The sequence below is a fragment of the Talpa europaea genome (genome assembly GCF_964194135.1).
Source record: "Talpa europaea genome assembly, chromosome: 8".
In the NCBI taxonomy this organism is placed as follows: domain Eukaryota; kingdom Metazoa; phylum Chordata; class Mammalia; order Eulipotyphla; family Talpidae; genus Talpa; species Talpa europaea.
In genome coordinates, this window is record NC_140075.1 from 68,296,218 (window position 1) to 68,315,683 (window position 19,466).

The window sequence follows — 19,466 nt, forward strand, 5'->3', positions numbered from 1 at the left end:
GTCCTGGATTAAAAAGATGTGGTATATCTATGCAATGGAATACTATACATCATTAACATAAAATGTTGTCATTTACTGCAAAATGGAAGGAGTTCAAGAGAACTGCGCAAGTCATAATGACAAACTGGATGTTTACGTAGCAGTCAATTCAACATTACATACAATAAATTAGCAGACACTAATAAAGGAAGTGAGGTTTCTGGGGTTAAGATGGAAGAGGGAAAAAGTGTCAATTAAGTTAAAAAAAAAAAAAAAAGACTGAAATGCCTTGTACTCAGATTTTGAGAAGAGCACCATACCAGACGAAGAGACTACAGCCTGCAAGTAATAAATTTATCAATTTTATTAAGTCATTTATACTGAAGGAATTGAATGCAGTCTTGAGGAGGTATATGTACACCAGTGTTCTAGCAGCATTAATCACAATAGCTAAAAGGTAAAAGCAATTCAAGCATCCATCAAATAATTAACAGATAAGCAAACTGTGGTGTCGGCATACAGTATTATTCGGCCTTAAACATGAAGAAAATCTGGGTCTCCCTGGTGGCGCAGGGGGTTTAGTAGCAGTACTGGGCCTCCCTGGTGGCGCAGCCGTTGAGCACTAGGTTGCGAAGCTGCCCGCGGCCTCTGCAGCGCTGGTTCGATCCCCGTCTGCTCCCGGCCTCTGGAGGAGGGTCCCACATGGCGCGCAGACCTCTCCTGCCGCCCGCTGCTCCCCTCAGCAGTGTACTTCGGTCCTTCTGCCTGCTCTGCTCCCCGCTCTGGCTCTGGTGAATTCTCTCACCCTCCCGGCTTCTGACTGTACCCAGTGCTTGTACAAATAAATAAACAAACAAACAAAAAAAAACCCAAAAGAGTTCTCCTTAAAACAAACAAAAAAAAAAGTAGCAGTACTATGAAGCTATCTGCAGCCACTGCAACACCAGTTCGATCCCCAGCCATGGAGCTAACCCACAATGCGAGGGCAGACCTCTCCTGTCTTGCCCACTGCTCCCCTCAGAGTATATTTCAGTCAATCCTCCTGTTCTGTTCCCCACTCTGCAACAGAAGTCTACACAGGAAGTTATCTGGAGAGCTCAAAGAAAATTTTGTGCTCAGAGAACACATATAAACAATTAAAAATTTGGAAAAACACGGGCCTCCCCGGTGGCACAGCGGTTGAGCGCTGGGTTGCGAAGCTGCCCACAGCCTCTGCGGCGCCGGTTCAATCCCCGGCTGCTCCCCGGCCACCGGAGGAGGGGCCCACATGGCGCGCAGAGCTCTCCTGCCGCCCGCTGCTCCCCTCGGCAGTGTACTTTGGTCCTTCTGCCTGTTCTGTTCCCCACTCTGGCTCTGGTGAATTCTCTCACCCTCCCATGCTTCTGACTGTACCCAGTGCATGTATAAACAAAAACAAACAAACAAATAAATTAAAAATTCCTCTATTAAAAAAATAAATAAATAAAAAATAAAAATTTGGAAAAACAAACCTATGGGAAGCTAGAACACATAAAAACACACTGTTAATGAATTTTAAAAAAGGGGGGCAGGCCATTCTGAAGAATGGAAATGAAGATGAGTTTCAAGAAAAGGGGCAAAGCTCATAGCTACTATTTCCTCTTATAGTATCACTCTTAAATATAAACATATAGGGCTTCCTGGTGGTGCAAGGGGTTAAGACACAACCTATGAAGCTGTACATAGCCGCTGCAGCACCAGTTCCATGCCCGGCCAGGGAGATACCCACATGGCACAGCAAACCTCTCCTGACTCATCTGCTGCTCTCCTCAGCAGTGTATTTCAGTCGATCCACTTGTTCTGTTCCCCACTCTGTCTCTGGTGAATCCTCTCACCCACCACACCTCTGTCCTGTACCCCAGTTCTTGCATGCATAAATAAATCTTTAAAAAAAATAAATATAAGCAGATAATGCATGTTCACCAATACTTGAGAAAAGGTTGATGTGAAAAAGAGGCAAAAGAAAAAAGAAACTTGGAGAAAACCAACAATTCAGAAAAAAATAACATCAACAATTAAAAAACTACTATCCTAAAAAAAAAAAAGACTAAAAACAAATGCCATTGTTTTTAAAAAAATTCAGACAAGAAAATGCTTTTATAAATTTTAAGATAATAGGATTGGAAAATACAGTTAAAGAAAATATCTCAAAACACTGGCTATATGGAAAAAAGCAGGAGACAGGAGGAAAAATAGATCAGCAGACCCATTATCATTTGAACAGAAAAAGTACTGTAAGGACTTGCGACTACAATAATGCTTCTCAAAGAAGAGTGGCATAGCCACCTTTTTTAGGCGGTGTTCTACCAACCAAATATAAGAAAAGACTTTTTTTATTATTATCTATTTTTTTACATTATATTTTTTAATTTAAATTTTATTTTTATATTCCCCATACAATTACAACCCCCTTATTTTGACCCCAATCCCTCCTTTCCCCACCCCTCACCCTCCATAGAGTGTCTCTGGTTCATAGTTGTTTGTTGATTTTGATATTTTCTTTCTTAGAGTTATTCTTTTTCCTGGTCCCTTATTTAGGTTTTCTAGATTCCTGCTATGAGTGAGACCATCCGGTATTTTTCTTTTTCTTTCTGGCTTATTTTGCTGAGCATGATCCCTTCCAGCTCCATCCATGTTGCTGCAAAGTGCATTGTGTTTCTCTTTTTTGAATGCTGAGTAATATTCCAGGGTGTATCTGTACCACATCTGCTTGATCCAGTCATCTATTTTTGGGCATTTGGGTTGTTTCCAAAGCTTAGCTATTGTAAATAGTGCTGCTATAAACATAGGGGTGCAGGTGCTCTTTGGAATTGATGTTTCTGTGTCCTTTGGGTAAATACCTAGGAGTGGAATTGCTGGATCATATGGAAGCTCTATGTTTAGGAGGTCAAGAAATCTCCACACAGCTCTCCATAGTGGCTGGACCAGTTTGCACTCCCACCAACAGTGCAGAAGAGTTCCTTTAAGAAAAGACATTTTAAAAAGACAATCCTTTTTCTTTTTTTAAGATTTATTTATTTATGCATACAAGAACTGGGGTACAGGCCAGAGGTGCGGGGGTGAGAGGATCTACCAGAGACAGAGTTGGGAGCACAACAGGCAGACAGACCAACTGAAATACAATGCTAAGGAGAGCAGCAGGCGAGTCAGGAGAGGTCTACTGCGCCATGTGGGTTGCTCCCTGGCTGGCCAGGAATAGAAATGCTGCAGAGGTTGCAGAGAGCGTTGTTTAACCACTTACGCCACTAGGGAGGCCCAGACAGTCCCTTTTAAAATGAATTACCTCTTATCTAACTTTTGTCAAGAAATTAAAGTATTTAAATGAAGGATTAAGCCAAGAAAGAAGGCAGAATGGGATCCAGTTAAAGACAGCGAGGGGGAGTGTCCCAACTCTGATAAGCAGACAGAAGTTTCATAGTAGTAACACTATACCAAACAAGAAGATAGCAAACTAGTTTCAGAATAACAACTGTAGAACAAGTTTAGATCAGAGCAAGGGGACTGATAGCTCTTGAAGGTAAATGGTCCCCCTTCTATACAAGAGCAGAACTGATGAACAATGTGAAGTTTGAGTTTGAAAGATTTGTAGGAACTTTTCAAAAAACAGAAAGGAATTAAATACATGAAAAACTAAAAATGTTCAGAAAAGGCACAGTATTCACAGTATACTTCCTGATCCACAAATTACACATTCATAACAATGTAAAATCTAACCACTTAACTAATTTTACTCCCTATACTAGAGTATGATGAAAGCACATGTAAGAGATGTGATAAACTTGGCTACCGTAAGTCAAAAGGTAATATTTAATATTGCCAAAGACAAATAGTTATATAATTCTATTAAAAGTAAGGAAGAAAGGGCCTCCCCAGTGGTGCAGCAGTTGAGCCCTGGGATGCGAAGCTGCCTGCTGCCTCTGCAGCGCAGGTTGGATACCCAGCAGCCGGGCGAGGGACCCACATGGCACGCAGACCTCTCCTGCAGCCCGCTGCTCCCCTCAGCAGTGTACTTCGGTCCTTCTGCCTGCTCTGCTCCCCGCTCTGGCTCTGGTGAATCCTCTCACCCTCCCGCGCTTCTGACTGTACCCAGTGCTTATATAAATAAATAAATAAAGCTTTCAAAAAAAAAAAAAAAGGAAGAAAATGTCAACAAAGCATTGAAAGTGACTGCTTTTGGAAAGCTGGGCTATAGAGACAGAATAGGTAGGGGACAATCTATTTTGGCCATAAGCTTTCTGGTATTTGGCTTATGTGTTCTGAGAAAGATTAAGAAATGACAGTTCATAAATGTAACTCTGTAACACTGTTTTAAAAATGAGGTAATTTAAGTATATTGAAATGGAATTTTTTTAAATTATAGCATGAGAATATTGTATTGATATATGCACTCAATAATTATTTACTGCAATAAATAATTATTAGGCATTTTCTAGGCACTGGACACAAATGGGTATGAAATGATCCTTAACCTCTATCCACTAGACATCAGTAGCTTACACCCCATATGATTGTGATAAGCAAAAATGTCACCAGATACTGCCAAAATGTCCCATGGGAGCAAAACTGCCCCAGTTTAGATTCATTGCTACATATGTATAGAAAAAGTTCTGAAAAGATCCTAAAAGATTAAGATTACAAAAGAAGTCACTTTTTTCATATAAATGTGTTAGTTTTATATTAAAAACTAGGGCCTCCCTGGTGACACAACGGGTTAAGACGCAAACTATGATGCTGTCCACAGCCTCCACAGCACAAGCTTGATTTCTGGCTGGCCAGGGAACAACCCACATGGCGCAGCAGACCTCTCCTGTCCCGCCCACTGCTCCCCTCAGCAGTGTACTTCAGTCAATCTGCCTGTTCTGTTCCCCACTCTGTCTTTGATGGATATTCTAACTCCCCACACCTCTGGCCTGTACCCCAGCTCTTGTATGCATAAATAAATCTTCAAAAAAATATTAAAAATGTAAATTATCAAATAATTTAAATAAAATAATTTAAAATAATTTAAATATAAAATAATTTAAATTATAAAATAATCTAAATACAACCACAAAATTTTACACCATAAGTTGTTAAGTAAAGGAGGATATTTGGTAGTTTTTAAAGGTATCAATAAAAAAGGGAAAAGGGGAAAAGATAAACTAGTACATATAAACTTAGTAAATATACTAAGTTCAGGAATGCGAGGGTGGAATTTGAATTTCTTGAGCATTCACAGGGCATGAGAGTGAGCTGTCCTATATTTTGCTGCTGGATTGGAAACTGAGTACATAGTTGACTGACCTCTTGGATACTTCAATTTTACCAAGTTTCTAGTTTACTAGTATTACTGTCATTGTGGTTGTCTTCATCATAGCTTTATATATAAATGAGAGAAGAAAGGGACAAGTCAGCTCAACAATAAAAACTACTTCAGGAAGTTAAAAAATAAATTGCAGGTAGTTCTTATGATTGCAGATTTTCTCTTTCTCTGAAAGTTTCTGGAGATGGCATGCTCAAATTAAAAGCAGAGAGAATTTCGAGAAAGACCTAGATGAGAATGTGATTCTCACGTTAATGCCATTTGATTAGGAACCTACTGAAAGAATAAACCAAGTGTTTCTTCAACCGCAGAAGTCAAGTCTAATAAAAACAATGAAGTTGGCACAATCCTTCCTTTGCTAATAATTTTGCCTCCAATTAATAGTTTATCAGAGGCTCCAGAAACATGTTTACTGTGAAAGAAGCCAGGATATTCCTGAAATCCCACAGGTCACAATACAGTCATGTTGAAGAAAATGCAAGAGAGCAAAACCCACAAAAGTTGTTGAGAAAAAACAAGAGACAAATGCAGTTGAAGTGAGAACTTCAGTTCAGGAACACATGTTGGCATCAAGGGCAAGAACTGCTGCAAAAGACATTCAACCCAAAGCTGAGAATTTACACCCTACTCCTACTTCTATTGAAATTTTCTGCCTCAAGTTTCTGGTGCAGTGTAGTGTGTGGTCCATGACAGATCTTTCTTCACAGACACAAATGGTTGGGTTCACCTAAGATTCCATGCAGTTCAGGCCTAGGTGCCTGAAATTCCAAGCGGGTGATCTCTCCCAGTTATCAGCCCACACCTAGAATATAATGTTATACACTGAATGTGCTAAGAGGAATAAGAAGGTGATGAAAAGATTATTTCCAAGGAAGGAGAAGTAACTTGGTTTGAACATACCAAAGTCATTACTTCTGGGTGAACCATGTCTTAACAAAGAATAAATGGAGAGCCAACAGCGAAAGTGATTTATATCCCACTGATTACAGTGCTGTGTCCTAGTCATCCTCACTGTTAACTAATGCCTTGGGTGACAGATTATGAATGTCTGGATTCTGTACATGAGTTTGTCAAAAAGTGACCGCTATTGCTGCTTCATGCACAGAGCTAGATATAAAACAAAACAAAAAACTAAGTTCAACAAGCTGTTTGATGATAAACTATTTTTTCAATAATCACTATGTACATAAGGAAATAATTTATTTCTGACACATGAATTTTAATAAAATACCTATTTCATGTATGTACTACAAATATTACATTTCAGCTCCTCATATCCAACAGCTTCATGAAATGTCCTCAGCAAATTCACTCATTTAACAACTATTTAGCAAATATGTATTACATGTCAGGCTCATTACTGTCACACTGGGTATACAATGAATTAAAAAAAAAAATAGGTCCCTCCCATCTAGTCTAAAAGTGGGAAACACAAGCAAATTGAAGTTTAAAATTATAAATTTCAAGGCCTCCCTGGTGGTGCAGCGGGTTGAGCACAGCACTGTGAAGCTGTCCATAACCTCTGCAGTGCGGGTTCGATTCCCGGCCGGCCAGGGAAATTCCTACTTGGTGTGGCAGACCTCTCCTGTCGCGCCCGCTGCTCCCCTCAGCAGTGCTTTTGGTCTGTCTACCTGTTCTGCTCCCCACTGTCTCTGGTGAATTCTCTCATGGTCCCGGGCCTCTGCCCTGTACCCCAGCTATTGTATAAATAAATAAAATTATAAACTTCATTGTGTTAAGAATGAGGTGACCAGGCTGCAGTGATATATTCAAAGTATAAAAATTCATATTCCTGATCTCTACTCCCACTCCTTTTTTTAATACAAGCTTATGGAAATCTGGCGCATTTTTTAAAGCTCTAGAAAAAAAGCAACAGAACAAATGTTAGTTTAAGTCACTCTGAAACACTTATTAACTGATACCACTGTGAGTGGCATATTATTATAATCATCTACTGCTTCTCTATCCTACTATTTTTTTTCTATTTCATCTTTTTCTTTGTTTTGTCTTTCTTATTCCTTCATTCTCTAGTATTTCAGTAAGACAAAGCTTAAATGAAACCAAGCCCTGGTTAATAGTTTTCAAACTGAAAACAATCATGATCCTCATTTAAATTCAGAGTAAATGCAAACCATGAATTAACAAGGTATTATACAAAATTTAAGAATTGTTTTATAACTGCTAAAAACAATTATAACAAAGCAAAAAGCATCACAATAGTTTACTTTGAAGCAGTGAGGCTGGCTGCTTGCACATTTAAGAAAGAACACAGTAAAGCTATGTGAAAATTTAACACAATCTTACAGCAATAGTGGACTAGTCAAATCAACTATAACATTTCCATCCACAAAGAATACTGCGCAGTTGTTAGAAAAAAGTAAAAATGTCACTTCTAGTATTTTAATAAGAAGCTTACAATGATCTCCAATAAAGACAGACTTGGAGGGAGATATATATATATATATATATATATGTATGTATGTATGTATGTATATATTCTCATATCTATCTATCTATATGGTACCAATGTGGAAGTAAAGGCAGACAGGCTGATGGTGAATGCAACACATAAAGATGATCCAAAATTTCACTAGACAGTTTTAAATGCTTCTTCAGTGAAAAGTCTTCAGTGAAAAGGCTGAGCTAATCAGTCATTTGTTCACAATTCTTTCTTAGATGGGCCCAATGAAAACAGGTACTGGCCTTCCTTAAGATGTATAACATGCCCATGTTGGGCCTCCCCTGGTGGCGCAGTGGTTGAGCACTGGGTTGCGAGGCTGCCCGCAGCCTCTGCAGTGCCGGCTCTATCCCCGGCGAGGGTCCCACAAAAAAAAAAAAAAAAAAAAAGTTGTGTAACATGTTGGTCACAAAGCCCTCATGAGCTCCTGGCTTCATTACCTATTAAGTGTTTAATATCGTTCAAGTTATTTAACCCTTTGTTATGTTTCCTTCTCCCTAAAATGGAAATAATTTTTACATATAGTATGAAAATGAGAATAATTCCCAACACACTAAAAGCATTCAAATGTATAAGTGATATTTTTCTTTTTATGAATACATAATGCTTTCATCTATACAATCAAAACTATTCAATACAATATTTCAACTAAAACCAACAAAAATTCATTGCATATTCACAACCCGTAAATTCCTGTTAACAAGTGACTTCAATGTAATAGAAAATCAAAAATTGAAAACAAAATACAAAAAGTCCAAAATTTAAGTATTCACAAGGGCAAGTCACTGTGAGTGCAGAGAAAGGAATTAGTATTGCTAAAGCTTACAATACCAACAGAAGAATTGAGAATGTTGATAGGAAAGAGGAAAGAAACTTAGATTACACCAAATCATTCAGAGCTTTTTAGTCATGCAGGGTCCCAAACTTGATCAACAATTATTATCACTAGGTATACATTTTATTTTTTTTTAAGAATAAAGATTTTTTTTTAAGATTTATTTTTTTATATAAGAACCGGGGTACAGGCCAGATGTGCGGGAGGGTGAGAGGATTCACCAGAGACAGAACAAAGAATAGAACAGGCAGACTGACCGAAAACACTGCTGACGGGAGCAGCAGGCGAGACAGGAGAGGTCTGCCACGTCATGTGGGTATCTCAGAGGTTGGTGAGGATCGAACTGGCACTGCAGAGGTTGTGGACAGCTTCACAGCACTCGCTCAACCACCTGCACCACCAGGAAGGCCCTAGGTATACATTTTAAAAACAACTCGAACTACTATATCACAATAAACAAGAATGGAATCTGAGAAGCTGTACTTTTAAAGCATCCCAGCTGATCATGGTGATTAAATTTGGGTATACCGCAAATTTTACTCTTACAAATTACAAACTTTACAAGTATCTCCACATAAATTTAATCATTGCCTTTGACAACCTTTCTGAAAGGAGAGTCGAAAGCAAGGTTCACTAGCCATTTCTTTATTAAGAACCTTATATGGGGCCTCCCTGGTGGCGCAGTGGTTGAGCGCTGGGTTGCAAAGCTGCCCACAGCCTCTGCAGCACCAGTTCGATCCCCGGCTGCTCCCCGGCAACCAGAGGAGGGTCCCACATGGTGCACAGACCTCTCCTGCCGCCCGCTGCTCCCCCCAGCAGTGTACTTCGGTCCTTCTGCCTGCTCTGCTCCCCGCTCTGGTGAATTCTCTTACCCTCCCACGCTTCTGACTGTACCCAATGCTTGTATAAATAAATAAATAAAATAAAATAAATCTAAAAAAAAAAAAAAGAACCTTCTATGGTAGCTTTTTTAAAAGTAGATTTATATAATTAATGTTATTATAATGTCGGCTGTCATTTACTGAATAATTATTCACAAATCAACAAGGCCCAACAACATTCCATTCCAAAACAAAGCAAAAGTCAGGAGGCAGGAGACAGAGAAAACACAATTTAAAAATAGCAAAAGATCCAACTATGCACCTTACCAAAGAAGATAGATGACAAATAAGGATATGTAAAGATGCTCAACAGGGCCTCCCTGGTGGTGCAAGGGGTTTAGATGCAAGGTATGAAGCTATCCGTAGCCACTGCAGCATGAGTTCGATCCCCAGCCATGGAGATACTCACATGGCACAGCAGACTCTCCCTTCTCATTTGCTGCTCCCCTCAGCAGTTATTTCACTCAATCTGCCTATTCTGCTCCCCACTCTGCCTCTGGTGAATCCTCTCATTACCTACGCCCCAGTTCTTGTATGCATAAATATTTTTTTAAAAAGATGCTCAATAGCTTATGTCATTAAGGAATTATAAAGATGGATACATGGCATTATACATTTGTGGAAACCCAAAAGAATGTACAAAGACAGAGTGAATTCTAACACAAACTACAGATTTTGGTTGATAATGATTGGCTGATGATTCATTAACTGTAACAAATGTACACACTGATGGGGCTGTTGATGGTGGAGAAGGCTTTGTTGGGGAGGGATTATTTGAGAACTCTGTACTTTCTGCTTAATTTTGCTATAAACCTAAAATTTCTTTAAAACATAAAGTCTATGAGAAATAAACAGCACATAGGGTGGAGAGGAGAGGTCAGAGAAAAGACAATTTGGAATCAGAAGAAAATTTAAACAAATTCAAAGGAAGGCTTTTGATAAAACACAATCCTTAATAAAAACATTTCAAAGTTGGGAGGAGGGTAGGGGCTAAGGTTGACCATGGAATCCTCCTGCACTGTTGATAGAAATGTAAAATGGTACACAGCTTTGAAAAACATTTTGTCATTTCCTCAAAAAGCTGAACATAACCCAGCAACTGTACTCCTAGGTACAACCCCAGGAGTGATAAGGCATGTTCATACAATAACATGCCTAAATGTTCACAGCATTATTCATAATAGACAAAAAATAGAAACATACAAACGTCCTTCATCAGACAGGCAGACAAAATGTCATAAATCCATATGACAGAAAATTATTCCACCACAAAAGGAATAAAGTACTACCCGATGCCTCAACATGGATGAACCTTGAAAGAATTGTTAAATGAAAGAAGCCTGTCACAAAAAGCCACATGCCATGTGATTCCATTTTTAAAGAATGTTCAGAATAGGCAAATCCAGAGAGATAGAAAGTAGATTATTCTTTCTATCATAAAAACAGAAAATAGTAGTTGTCAAAAAATAGGGGAAATTGGGACTAATTGCTACATAGCAAGGTTCTTTTGTGAAATAGTGAGATTATAAAATTAAACAATGATGACTATACAACACAAAAATACATTAAAAAACAAAGAAATCACTTATTTTAAGGGGTAAATTTTATATTATATTAATTATATCTTAATTTTTTTTTATACAAGAACCAGGGTACAGGCCAGATGTGCGGGAGGGTGAGAGGATTCACCAGCGGGGAGCAGAACAGGCAGACTGACTGAAATACACTGCTGAGGGGAGCAGCGGGCGAGACAGGAGAGGTTTGCCACGCCATGTGGGTTGCTCCACGGCCAGCTGGGATAGAACCAGCACTGCAGAGGCTGCAGACAGCTTCACAGCACCGTGCTCAACTGTTTGCACCACCAGGGAGGCCTCTATATCTTAATTTCTTAAGTTTTGTTTTTAAAAAAAAAAAAAAAAAAAAACTAAAGGTGGGCCTCCTTGATGGCTCAAGGGTTAGTCTCAGCACTATCAAGCTATGGCCAGCCACTGCGGCATGAGTTCAATCCCCAGCCAGGGAGCTAACTCACATGGTGCAGCAGACCTCTCCTGTCTCGCCCACTGCTCCCCTCAGCAATATATTTCAGTAGATCCACCTGTTCTGCTCCCCACTCTTGTTTCTGGGACATCCTCTCACCCGCCCCCACCTCCAGCCTACACCTCAGTTCTTGTATGCATAAATAAAAATAAATCTTAAAAAAAAAAATCAAAACCTAAAGGTTGCCCTAGTGATTGGAAGTTGCAAAGCACTAACATCAATAGCTGCTGACACCAAAGACAACCCTTTGTGCCTTCTAACAGAGGACCTCACCACCAGCTATGAACTAGTCTTGCCACCTGTCCTCTCCCCCACCAAAAGAAAATAAACCAATTCTGATTGTGCCCTAGATACAATTAATCTTGTTACAGGGAAAACAAGACAACAAAACATGTTAAACTATACCACTGGGAAGCACTCTGTAAAAGGTATACTCTGGGGCGAGTGACCTGAATTCTCCAACAACAAATGCAAGATAAAGAAATATGGAAAGGGGGCCTCCCCAGTGGTGCAGCGGTTGAGCGCTGGGTTGCGAAGCTGCCCACAGCCTTTGCAGCACCGGTTTGATCCCCGGCAGCCAGGCGAGGGTCCCACATGGCGCGCAGACCTCTCCTGCCGCCCGCTGCTCCCCTCAGCAGTGTACTTTGGTCCTTCTGCCTGTTCTGCTCCCAGCTCTGGCTCAGTGAATTCTCTCACCCTCCTGCGCTTCTGACTGTACCCAGTGCTTGTATAAATATTGTATAAATAAATCTTAAAAAAAAAAAAAGAAAAAGAAATATGGAAAGGGTTTTTTTTTTTTTTTTTTAAGATTTATTTATTTATGGGCCTCCCCAGTGGTGCAGCGGTTGAGCGCTGGGTTGCGAAGCTGCCCGCAGCCTCTGCAGCACCGGTTCGATCCCTGGCTGCTCCCCGGAGGAGGGTCCCACATGGCGCGCAGACCTCTCCTGCCACCCGCTGCTCCCCTCAGCAGTGTACTTCGGTCCTTCTGCCTGTTCTGTTCCCCGCTCTGGCTCTGGTGAATTCTCTCACCCTCCGGAGCTTCTGACTGTACCCAGTGCATGCATGCATGCATGCATGCATAAATAAATAAATAAATAAATAAATAAATAAATAAATCTTTAAAAAAAAAGATTTATTTATTTATGCTTACAAGAACTGGGGTATACAGGCCAGAGGTGGGGGGGGGGAGGATTCACCAGAGACAGAGTAGGGAACAGAACAGGCGGATTGACTGAAATAAACTGCTGAGGGGAGCAGCGGGCAAGACAGGAGAGGTCTGCTGCACCATTGTGGGTCACATCCCTGGCCAGGGATGGAACTCTGGCTGCTGACAGCTCCATAGTGCTAAATTTTAATCCCCGTGCCACCAGGAAGCCCTGGAAAGTGTTTTAATCACAATGTGTTATTTGAGTCCTGACTGAAACAAACTGTCCAAAGATAACATAAAATTGGAAATTTAAATAGTAGATATTTGGGAACACTAAGGAGTTGTTCATTTTTCTTAACAATTTGGTATACAACTATAACAATGATTTTAAAGTCCTTATCTTTAAAGTACATACTGAAATATTGAGAGGCAAAATTGTATTATTCTAGAATTTGCTTCGAATAACTTGGAATGGGTAAGAAGTGGATAGACATTAAGTAAAATAAGACTGGTCGTGAGCTGATATTGTTTATGGTGAATGACAGGTGGGAGATCAAAGACACAACATTATTTTTGAACATTTTTAAAACTCTCCATAATAAAAAAAATTAAAGCAAGGATATACGTAATACAAACATATTAACTATTATATTGAGGATAAACTTTGACAGGGACTTAGATAAAGGGAAACTGTCAGATTATTCCAGAAATTTCAAGACAGAGGAGCCCCCTGCATTAAACCAGTGGTAGTAAAGAAATGAAAAGCACAGGTTAAGTCAGGGCTATTTCCTCAGGCAGTAACTAGGCTTCATGTACATTGTAGGCAATATTTTTTACTCACAATTTTTTTTTAACTAGAAAAGCTCCACAGTTTTCGTCATTTATTCAAAGGAGACTAAATCTCCAAAATTAGTAATCACTGAACTAAAGTGTATTTTAGGATTTGAGGCTCTCCATACTAAATAGTGCCCCAATTTCCTTCCCCACAGTATTGTTCCTTTTGAATAATTAATAGTCCAATTTACACACTTTCAATAAAGCTCTCTCCTGCTTTAGAACTGCTAATACTGTCTTCAAATTGGAATACCTATGTTTAGGTATTTATACCTCAAATCTAAAAGTATACTTACCCTCTAAGGACTTTATGAGAATTAAATGAGGACTAAGACATGTATTAAGGCTGGGCAGAGAGAAAGTGCTCAGTAAACATTATCTAGTGGAAACTTCATACACAGGTTGCCCTCACCATTCATTTTCTCAGCCTCTTATTAAATTCTGATTTATCACATTTCATTTGCTCGGTACAAACACTAAAAGTAGTACTCAAATATATTCACTGAATAATTATACTGCAATCAATTAAAACTCAAGAGTCAACATATATGGGAGTATCACTGATCTTTCTAGCAACTAGTGATGGGAAAGATGATGTTAACATTAAAAGGGAATAAAGGTGAATGAGTAAATTGGGTGTTTTGTTGGGGTAAGAGGAAGGCATTTGAGATGAACTGAATAAAAGGATGTTTAAGGGAAAAAAAGTGGAAAAATTACATTATAGCTAAGTAAAATACCTCTTATTAACTAAGATCTTCAAATGGCAACACATAATGTTATGTCTTATCTGTATACCAGAGTGTGCAAACACAAACACTAAAAATTTAAATTTGCTAGAGAATTAATGGTTTTCAATACAAATTGCAGGACTACATTATCTATGTCATATTTTCATAGTTGGCAAACAAACATTCTGTGTATACAAACATTTTGCGGCAAGACCACGTAGGTGATGATGAAATTTTCTTTTAGAAGGTACAAAGAGCTGTCTTTTGTGGTGTCAGCAGCTGTTGAAGTTAGTGCTTTGCAATACTTATTCATTAGGGTAACCATTCATTTTTAAAAAAAATTTGTTAAGAAATTACTATATACCAAAACATGAAAAATATCAGTACATATTTGTAATATAGTGGGGGGCCCACTATACTTTGCTGAAATGCACAAAAGAGGGCATGACACTTAGTGAGAGGCAAAGAATTATAAGTCACAACCTATTTCTATGAAAAAGGCTAAGATAACAGTGTAACAGTGGTTACAAGAATAGCACAGGCTTTGGACTCAGACAAACCTGGGTTCAAATCTCAACGACAACCCTTAATAGCTGGGTGACCTTGGCAGTTATTTAACCTAAATTTGCCTCATCTATATAAAAGGAATGATACCCTCTTCATGAGGCTGTAGTGCTGATTAAATGGCAATTGTAATTTTTACACAACATGAACTGTCAAAACCCCACAAACACTCCATTTTTCCAAGCCTAGACCAAATCAATCCAATCTTTTGGAGGATGAGGGGGAAACCTACTCGCACTGTTATTTAGAAATAACTGTTTTACAGCCTTACTAACAATGTTTTACCAAGTCCAAGACAAGGAACCATCACAAAGATAAAAAAGCTTTTAAGAAATGATCCTTTGGTTTAGTTACAAGTTTCCAAGACAGACCTCTACCCCAAAAGCCTTTTACAAAGGACAGGAGCGTAGTGAAAAGTTACAATTAAAAATCATTCCCAGAAGTCAGGAAAAATGTAATTTCATACTGAAATTTCACATTAAAATTAAAATACCTTAGCTTCTTCATACTCATTACTGAATAGTTTTACTGTTGAACACTTAAAATATATATGTAGATGAACAGTATATTCAAGGCTGTATACAATAATATTTAAGTGGTCTTAGTTCTATGGTATCTTTCTTAAAAATAAGTTTAAAATTAAAACCTGTGATTCACTTAAACTCATAAATTTTTATTCAACACATACATTTTTTAATATACACATCACAAGCAATTTTACTAAAGACATGAAAGCAATTTCAGTATTCAAGAAGCAAACCTGAAACTTTATTAACTGATGCAATAAAACATTTTAGAAAAATAGAAAAACACAAACACAATAATAAAACACTATTCTAAAAGAATCAGCATGAAATAATGAAAATCCCTAGGAAAAAAATTGGTAGAACTGCTTCAAAATAAGCAAACAATAAAAGCTTAGAATAGCTGTATAAGAACTAGTATGCCAACAGATCAATTGAAAGCAAAAAAGCAAAAGAATATTTCTTAAAAGACTTCTACTGTTGCCAAAAGACTTAGAAAACAAGGACTAGGACAGACAATATGACCTCGTTTTGCATGCAATTTTCCTGATGTAAACACAAGACATTTCTCAGCTACTGACATTAGTGAGGCTTATGAAGGACTAAAACAATTTGCGAAGTCAAAAAGTGGTAAAATACAATCTTTCCTACAACAGTTCAAAGGTCACAGATACTGGCTCAGGGATTGGTGAAGTTCAGTATTATTTACTGAGCCCAAGTAAGTGCTTTTGTAAGTGCAATTTTTAAGACTGCTTTACAAATTTCTTTCAACCCGATTATTAAATTTACAATATGGTGTAAAAAGTTGTATAGCAAAACTGGAAGTCCCAGAAATTTAAGAGCTGACTTTACACAAGTTAAAAGAAACAAGAGATTTTAACATAAGCATTTTGAAGCTTTATTTTTAAAAGTCCAGTAGTTTATCAAAGCACAATTCTAAAACATTGAATTGACTAACCAGTGTTAATTTATAATTAACTTTTTCAAGACTGTGTCAAATTAAGTAAGTATTCACCCTATTTTTAAGTTGAACTTTACTCTGTAGTGTCGAAAGTTTGCTAGCTCACTATCAAACTGAAGAGATATTTGAAGACATCCTTTCTAAATCCAATCTTACTTGTTTCAACACTACATTTTCCAAGCATGTATGTCAGCAAACAATACTACTTACATTCTAAATATACACAAGTGTAAAGAACAGGTGCAACAATATTTAGTGCATACTTTTTTTCTTCTAAGCCTAAATATGCCCTGGAAAGACTTTAAAAATAAACACAAGTAACCAAAAAGTTGAATACTTTTAAAAGATGCAACCATTCTCAATTCCGAATCATGAGTCCTTACACTACCAGCACCTTCCAAAAGTTATGTAAGCCAGCCTACAAAAGTTTCACCTTTAAGGAAAGGAGTCGGACTCAATTAGAAAGGGTCCTGGGAACAGTTAACTTTGTTTTACATGCCTGAGTTAGTAACGTGAGAAAAGTTCATAAAGCTGATATGTTATCTCAGTCATTTCATAAAAACAGCACAGACAGTATGATTTGGCTTTTAAAGAGCAAAAGATACGGAGTAAGGGGAGGCCTGGTGAAGGATACCCTTGAAAGAAAAATTTAGGACAGAGAAACGTTGATGAGTCTATCCCTAAGGAAAGAACTGAAAGGAACGGTAAGGTAGCTTAAGGTAAAGTTAGCGCCGGGAAGTGAAAACTTCACAGGTGAGCAGCAAGCCATTGTACTAGCAAGGAGGCAGCCCTGGCAAGTAGCGTGGCTGTCAAGGGGCAAGTGCGTACCAACTCCGGGGGAGGGGGCCAGAAGTGCCAAATCGGAAACGGGGGTGATCCGGGAAAGGGTGGTAAGGTGCCCATTCCAGTGCCTCTCCTGGGGTCTCCCATTTCAGGAGGCATCAACGGAATCAAACGCGGTGTCCGGCAGCACACGCCGGACAACCCCACGGCGGAGGTCAGCCCTCCGCTCCGGAGGCCGTGGCAGGCAGCCTCCGGAGGAGCCCCCGCAGACGCCATACTAAAAGCCAAAATGGCTGCCCCAAGGAAGCCTGCACCGCGCAGCTAGTGAGAATTGGGGAACAAGCTGCTGAGAGAAAGGGGGAGGGGGACTCTGGGAAGAGCCGTCGCCAGAACCATCGCCCCCCGAGTCGCACAGGTAGGTTCCTCCGGGCCTCCCAAGGTCGCGGGCTCCGGCTGAGGGGCTCCTAGCCCCACCCCCCCCGCCACAGCCGTCCCGTACACCGACCCCAGCGAGGTACCTGCAGTTCGGCCCGCTCCACCTCCCAGTGCGCCCGCTCCATCTCGAACCGAGCCCACTCGTGCTGGATGTAGTGCAGGATCCCCGGGATAGTGTACTGCTGCGGCCGGGACAGCTCGGGGCCTGCCGCGGGACCCGCTCCCTCGGCGGCCGGAGGACCCCCTACTCCCGCCGCTCCATTTCCCCCTGGAGAAAGGCTCATGTTCCCCCCCGGTCCCTGCTGCTGCCGTGGAGGGGCCGCCATCCCCGGGCCGCCGCCACCGCCGCCGGCGAGCTCGTCCATTGTGTGTGGGGCCCCGGCCGGGGCGCAGGGCGAGACGCCGATGGCTGGGGGAAGGGCCGGGGAGGGTGACCCCGCGCTGGCGGCGGGGCGGAGGCGGCCTGGGAGAGGGGCGAGGTGGGGGTCGCTGCTCTGCGCCTGCCGTGGGTCAGAGCAGGGAGCCGCCGGCCGCCGCCATTACAGTCCCTCCTCCATCTGCCCGTCTCACTACTTTAGGGGAAGGGGGGGGCCGCGGCGGGAGGGGAGGGGGGGCAGGGTTGGGAAGGGGAGCGACGTAGGGCCGTCGCGCTCCCGCGCAGCATGCCGGGTAGAGAACGCCGCTACCGCCGTACACCCAGTAGCCAAATAGAAGCCGGCCTCGCCCTACGCAGGCGCACTGTGGACGCCGTCGGGAGCGCCGTTACGGGGCGGGGAGGGCGCGCCGGTCCGCCCTTCTAGCCCCTCCGGGCGGCGAGCGACGGGCCCCAGACTCTGGTGCTCCGGATCCGACTTTGGGGAGCGAGTCCTTCTCTACTTTCCACGTTCACTTCCCTCGCTCTGGCCATTCGCCAAGCAAGGGTCTGAGCGGCGTCCCGGGCCTCCGGGCTGGGCTTTCATCGGCCCGGGGGTTTTGGGCGACCGCAGCTGGTCGCGGATTCCTGACGTTTCTTTCGCATTCCTTGCGTGTTTCTGGCGGTCCCGAGGGTCGGGCCTTTTTCTCTGCCTGTCACTCGCTCTTTCTCCCGTTTCTTAGCTCCAGTTCCTCCTGGGATTTTGGGGAGTTTCTATTTTAGCAAGTAGCCCAGGACCTTCCGGATGTGGTGGTTTATTCCCCGTCTCCGTTTCGAGCCGGGGCTTTGGTCTCCGTCCCGTGCTTGCGGTCACTCGTCGCAGGCACTTTCCTTCCTCTCTTCTTTCCTGGTCTGGGATGGTGGATGTTTTTGGCTTTTGGGAGGGGACCAGAGCGATTGGTTTGGGGGTTTTTTACCCTCCCGCCCCATTGGGAGGAAAGGGGGGGGTAATGAAATACAAGATCTTGATAATAGAGGGAGAAAAATAACTTCGAAGAAGGGTTAGAGGAACAATTTGATGTTTTAAACGTGATTGAGCTCACAAATATTGTTAGTGATAGCAGAGTGTTTTGATGGAAATGGGAAATAAAAGCACCGTGAATACAACTAACACTCCGAGATGAAAGAGTGAAGATAGTTTCCTGGTCATTAAATGTTGTTTGACTGACTAATATTTCACAAAAAAAGAATTTTTCACTGCCAATTAAATTTCCGCTATGGCATATACTCGACCGCTTGGTGTGTTTTCAAGAAGATAACTTCTCCTCATGTCTGCTTTACTCTTTTTTTTTTTTTTTAAGATTTTATTTATGCATAGGAGAACTGGGGTACAGGCCAGAGGTGCTGGGGGTGAGAGGGTTCACCAGAGACAGAGTGGGGAACAGAACAGGAAGACTGACCGAAACACACTGCTGAGGGGGAGCAGCGGGTGAGACAGAGGTCTGCTGCACCATGTGGGTGGCTCCCCGGGGGACTGAACTTGTGCTACAGTGGCTACAGACGGCTCCATAGATTGCGTCTTACCCCCTTGCGCCACCAGGAAGACCCTGCTTTACTCTTAATGAGAG

At 41.2% G+C, this 19,466-nt stretch overlaps 1 protein-coding gene across 1 annotated transcript in view; it reads right to left on the bottom strand.

The window, feature by feature from the left end:
• Positions 1-17,851, bottom strand: part of STRN3 (striatin 3) — a gene marked incomplete at both ends in the record, with an annotated part of 89,402 nt that extends 71,551 nt beyond the window's left edge. Inside the window, 1 exon segment of the mRNA XM_084241298.1 lies at positions 17,570-17,851. Within this exon segment, the coding sequence (XP_084097424.1) occupies positions 17,570-17,851 (282 nt within the window).
• Between the last annotated feature and the right edge of the window lie 1,615 nt (positions 17,852-19,466).